The sequence below is a fragment of the Lactuca saligna genome, chromosome 9, assembly GCF_052625555.1.
Source record: "Lactuca saligna cultivar CGN05327 chromosome 9, ASM5262555v1, whole genome shotgun sequence".
Lineage (NCBI taxonomy): Eukaryota > Viridiplantae > Streptophyta > Magnoliopsida > Asterales > Asteraceae > Lactuca > Lactuca saligna.
This window is the reverse complement of record NC_136425.1, coordinates 79,879,018-79,884,636: the sequence shown is the minus strand read 5'-3', so window position 1 is coordinate 79,884,636 and position 5,619 is coordinate 79,879,018. Positions and strand designations below refer to the sequence as shown.

The window sequence follows — 5,619 nt, the reverse complement described above, 5'->3', positions numbered from 1 at the left end:
GCTCATATGATCAAAGATTTTGATACCATAATTATGTCCGTTGATTGTCTTGATTGGATAACATTCTAATTATAACATAAAATAACTACTCATCGTACAAATACAAATCTTCCACAAGGAAAAACTTTATTTATCTGTAACGACCTAAATGGCAAAACTTTATTTAATCGCCACCTGTTTGGTTGACAAAGCTTAAAATCCAAAAAAAAAAAAAAAAACGAAACCAAAACCGAGAAACTGTCTGGTTTGGGTTTAAATTTTTTAAAACGAAAAAATGGGTTTTGGGTTCGGTTTTAGTAAGTCAAACTGACCCAACCCGAGATTATTACATGTTTTTAAATGATATGCTATAATTTGACTTTCTATGTCAAACGTAATATACATCAAATGCGACAGGAGGTGGATTTTGGTACTAAATTACACAGAATATATGCTTTTTGTGTTGTTTTAGTGAAACCAAGATTACTACATGGTTGTTTGCTACTTGTATTGTTTCTAAAAACTTGTTTAACTTTGTTGTTCTTAAACTTGGTTGTTGTAAACTTTTAGCAACATACTTTTGATGTTGTGTTGGTGTTGAAATTAGTCTTTTTAGTTTCTTTAATCTAGGTTGTTAAATTTGTTTTATTTTTTAAGTTATAAAGATTCACTGAAAAATCGGTTACAACCCAAAACCCACGGGTTTAAACCAAAACCCATCAACCCATGGGTTGAACCAAAAACCGATAAAACCAACCCAAGAACCCAAAAACCGACCTAACCGGCACCATGCTCAATTTCTCAAACAATTTGAAAGAGTAAATTGCAAAATTGGTCCCAGCGGTTTACCAAAAAATGCAGTTTCGGCCCATTTTTTTTCAGCACGGATGGTCCAAAATCAAAACTATTGTGAAGTGGGGACCCAAAACTAGATACTTGAATAAATACCTGAAAGGACGAAAATGCCCCCGACTTATAAAGTGGCCATCCAATAAAGTTTTCCCTGTATTGATTTCTTTTTGTTCACAAAGCTTTTCCGAATACATGTAAAGATATTTATTTGAATTATCTTTTAATAAATTTCTTGTTCACAAAACTTTTCTAGACTACTTTCCGATAAAAAATAAATAAATTGTACAACAATAACAATAACAGAATCCCAGTCCCATAAGAATCTGGCAATGGGGACTGCTAGTCCGACTCTATTCCACATACAATAACAACTTACAAAATGTTAAATAAAAATTACAAAATTTAATAATAAAAGCAACATTCTATATTTCCTATACCCACTGCATCCCTCCGAATGAAACTACAAGTAAACTCTTAAGTTTTTGGCATTTTATTTTTGTCATTTCACATTTTTAATGGTTCCAATTCATATTTTCTTGCATTATTTACTATTCAGCCCTCTTCTTCCTGAAAAAGGGCCACCTATCTATTCTTACATAGGCTATCTCAACCCATAAAAATTAAAACCGCATGATTCAAATAGAAAAAGGTACCTTCATGTTCAACGGTTGACTATTCAACCGGAATCAATGATTCCGAAGTAATCAATACACCATTCCTTGGATCCTCTGATGCAAAAATTCTGCAATGCAATCAGGAAACAAAACACAAAATAAGATAAATAAGAAATTTGTAAAACTGAGTTGCATGGACTTGATAAAAAAAAAATGACATGTAATTACACTACAAATATACCTTGTTTGACTTTTTTTTTTTTACTAGAATCAAACGACAGTTGACCTGATTTCTCTCTTCACAAGTGCACACATCAAATTAATACAAGTCGACTTCTTCAAAGCCACACCTTTCTCCAACACTTCACCAAAAACACACATTGCATCCCGATACTTTTCTTCACTACAAAGCCTATCGATATTTTCCGAATACCCCCCTGAACTTCCATCTAATTCCTCCACACCCCCACTAGAATCCAAATCATCAAATCGCCCCCACTCAATCATCTTTTCCATCAAATCCTCCACCTCCTCATTCTTCCCACCATCATTAACCACACCAAGAACAGCATTATATGTATACCTATCAGGGCCAAGATTCTTTTCCTTCATTTCAAGAACAAGCTCTTTGACATCTTCAAATCTCCCCTCTTTACACAAACATGACACTAACGTGTTATAAGTTACTAAATCCACTGTTTTTCCATTTGAAACCCATGTATTGAAAAGAGTAAAAGCTTTTTCCACTAACCCTTTACTACAAAGCCCATGTAAAAGAATGTTACATGTATAAACATCTGGCTTAAAATTGTTCTTAATCATGTCATTATGGAACTGAATCGCCTTCTCAACATCCCCCTCCCAACAATACCCAAGAATAATTGTATTATATGTCTTTTCATCGGGAGATAAACCGTTTTCAAGAAGCTCATTTAACTTGGTTATTGCTTGTTCCATTTTTCCCGATTTGCATAGCCCAAATATAACAGTGTTATATGTAATTACACTAGGAACAATCTCTTTATCCTTCATTTCATCCCAAAGATTCATACCCTTTTCAAAATTTTCATTCTTGAAGTACCCCATCATTAAAGTTCCATAGCTTACTTCATCGATTATATAACCTTGCTTTTTAGCATCTTTAAGAAACTCATATGCCTCATCTAGCTTATTCTCTAGACACAAGGCATGGAGAATGGTATTGAGGGTAAAAGTGTCCATTTTTAAACGTCTCCCACTCATTTCTTTCATGATCTTTAATGCTTCTTTTAGATTACCAACTTTGGAATAACCTTTAATCAAAGTGTTGTATGTTACACTATCTGGAGAAAATCCACTTGCTTCCATATCGTTTATTGTTTCAAGAACTTTATCCATATCACCTTCTCTACAATACCATTTTATAAGTATATTGTAAGTTACCTCGTTCCTTTTTATTCCTCTTTCACTCATCAAATCAAGAAACTTGATTGCTTCGGAACTTTTCTTACACTTAAAGCAACCGTCTATCAATGTATTGTAAGTAATGATATCGGGGAATAATTTCAAATTCTCCATCTTGTTAATAAGTTTAATGGCTTCTTCAATCTTTTCCTCATCACAAAGTCCACTAACTAATGTGTTATAAGTCCAAAGATCAGGCAAGAAGTTGTTTTGTGTCATGAGATCGAAGATATGAGTAGCTTCTGTCAGACACCCTTTCCTCTGACAATATCCATGAACTAAAGTGTTATAAGTGTTGCGATTTGGAAACAAACCTTGATTCTTCATATCTAGAAGCAATTCCCTAACTTCGTTTAATCTGCCCTTCTTGCATAAAGCATTCAACAAAGTGTTATAGGTTACATTGTCGGGTAGACAGTTAGATTCTCTCATTTTTTTCATCAAATCCTTGGCATCGCCAAATTTGTTCTCTAAACAATAGCCATTGATCATGATATTGAACATATTCACATTGGGAACGACACCAAGTAGGATAGCATCGTTAATTACTTCTCTGGAATACAAAATGGAACGGGAGGATGAGTGTTTTACCAGAGAATTAAGCAATGTGTTGCAGGTAATGAGTTTAGGGCAAATCCTGAGTCTTTTCATCCTCCTAAACACAATCATGGCCAACTGAGGGTATCCCATCTTGACATAAGCACCAATAGCTGTGTCGTAAAGTGCTTTGGAGTGACGAGGGATATCCCGCGTGGGGTGAAGGATGGACCGGAGGAGACGATGCCGCATGTCGGCGCCGATGAAGCTAAGAAGGAGAGCTTTGGCATCGGACCATTTGTTGTGAGCAAACAGTGTTTGGAGTACCACGAATAGCGACGGAAGAGTGGTGGGGGAGCCATTGACGAAATTAGGAGCGTGAATTTGGGAGATTTTGAAGAAATTTAAGAGAGCCTGGGGGTTTGATTTAAGGGTTTTGGAGGAGATGATTGTGTGGATAATTCCAGGGGTCAAATGTGGGATGAATTCGGAGATTGAAGAAGTGAGAGAGGTGGAAGGAGTGTTCGTGGCGAGGATTTTGGTTAGTGTTTCAGTGATTTCAGAAGGATTTAAGGGAGGTTTTGGGGGAGACGACGATGTGTTCATCATCACTGCGTTTGGGCAATTTTTGACAAATCAATACCGTATTAGCGTCCAAAATTTTTTAATTTTACAATTCGACACCAAAAGTTTAAATGATGTGGAAAGAGGTCACATTTTGCGACGATTTCTGTCTTTTGATTTTTGCTCGAGAAGAATTTTGAAATTTTAAACACCTAGGAAACATGTCCAAAAATGTATTTTAATAATTTGCTTTGGAATATTTATCTTTCTATCTAGAGTAAATTACACGAATGGTCCCTATGGTTTAGGGTAATTTGCGCGTTTGGTTCCTAACTTATTTTTTTAACTCGGAAGGCCCCTACTGTTTGTTTTTGTTACGCGGTTGGTCATTTTTTTAATTTATCTAAATAAACACACCCCTAATCCTACCCATCACCTTACATCACCTACCCCATCATTTTTTCCTCTTTAAATAATAGTTTTTTTAGATAAGATAGGGACCAAACGCGTAACAAAAATAAACATTAGGGACCAAACGTGTAACAAAAACAAACCATAAGTATGAAGATATTATTAATTTTATCAAATATGATATTTATTATAATTTCATATCAGTATGAAGATAAATAAAAAGAAAAAATAGGAGCATATTTTATTTCTCTTTGCTTTGGTATTATTGTAAGGTTATGGTGTGTCTCCATATCACCATAACATAAGAAGTTCGATTCTTCAGCGTCATATTAACATCATTTCTACACCACTTAACATCATATTAACATCATTTCTATACCATTTACCGTAGAAAATACCTATCACTTCATCATCCCAAAGTTATGTTGTATTCTATGCAAATTGTGTTGTATATTGAAGAAGATCACACATGGCTTTGAACAAGGGCAAGCAGGACAATTGCATAGGGCCCACTTTTTGTGGGGCCCAAAATTTTTAATTTTTTTATATATTGTATACAAGTTGGCCCAATTAGTAACCAAAAGGTTCAACAATCATTGTTCGCCAGCCATGCACCAAAAGAAGACATAAGTGAAGTCGATATCCAAAATCGCACAACAAATCGACCACCTCTGCGATTTACAGTGATTCAGCAGCGTGCAACACAACAACAACGTGCAACGCTTTTCAGGTAAAAGATTTCTACTTTTCTTTTTGTTCCAAGCCTTGAATTGAAATTGCCAAATCATATTATCAGTCTATAAGACTAGGTTTAATGTTTATCAGAAATCAGATTATTAGTCTATCAGATTATCCATGGATTGATTGTTTGGAGCACCAAATGATGGTAACATGAAGCCATGTGGAAGTGATAAAATAGAAGATCTTACCTCATGTTCCAGAATTACCCTTGATATAGACATGATGCTATTAAACTTTCATATGGAAATGTTGAAGGTGACAGTGGTAGATATATTTGCAAAAGTTACAATATATGATCCATTTAGTGCAATAGAATCCAAATAAAAAAAGGAGGAAGAAAAACGTAGGCATCACAATTTCTAGCAAAAATGGGCAATCCTTGTATATTTAACATAATCGAAATTACTTGAACAGGAGATACATTTTGATTTTGTTATCCATGGGTGATAACTATAAAGCTCCAAGTTTCACAAACTGT

The 5,619-nt window shown here is 34.8% G+C and overlaps 1 protein-coding gene across 2 annotated transcripts; it reads right to left on the bottom strand.

Moving 5' to 3' along the window:
- Nucleotides 1–1,128: 1,128 nt before the first annotated feature.
- Nucleotides 1,129–4,106, bottom strand: LOC145016181 (Pentatricopeptide repeat (PPR) superfamily protein). Of its 2 annotated transcripts, XR_013666147.1 has the most exons (3): nt 1,687–4,106; nt 1,485–1,573; nt 1,129–1,398 (listed from the first exon to the last, which is right to left on the bottom strand). XR_013666147.1 is itself a non-coding variant. In XM_078974575.1 (2 exons), the coding sequence occupies exon 1, from the start codon at nt 4,032–4,034 to the stop codon at nt 1,716–1,718; it is 2,319 nt and encodes a 772-aa protein (XP_078830701.1). In that variant the 5' UTR covers nt 4,035–4,106; the 3' UTR covers nt 1,129–1,573; nt 1,687–1,715. The 2 variants fall into 2 exon arrangements, 1 of the variants encoding a protein (XP_078830701.1); XM_078974575.1 differs by having other exon boundaries at nt 1,129–1,573.
- Between the last annotated feature and the right edge of the window lie 1,513 nt (nt 4,107–5,619).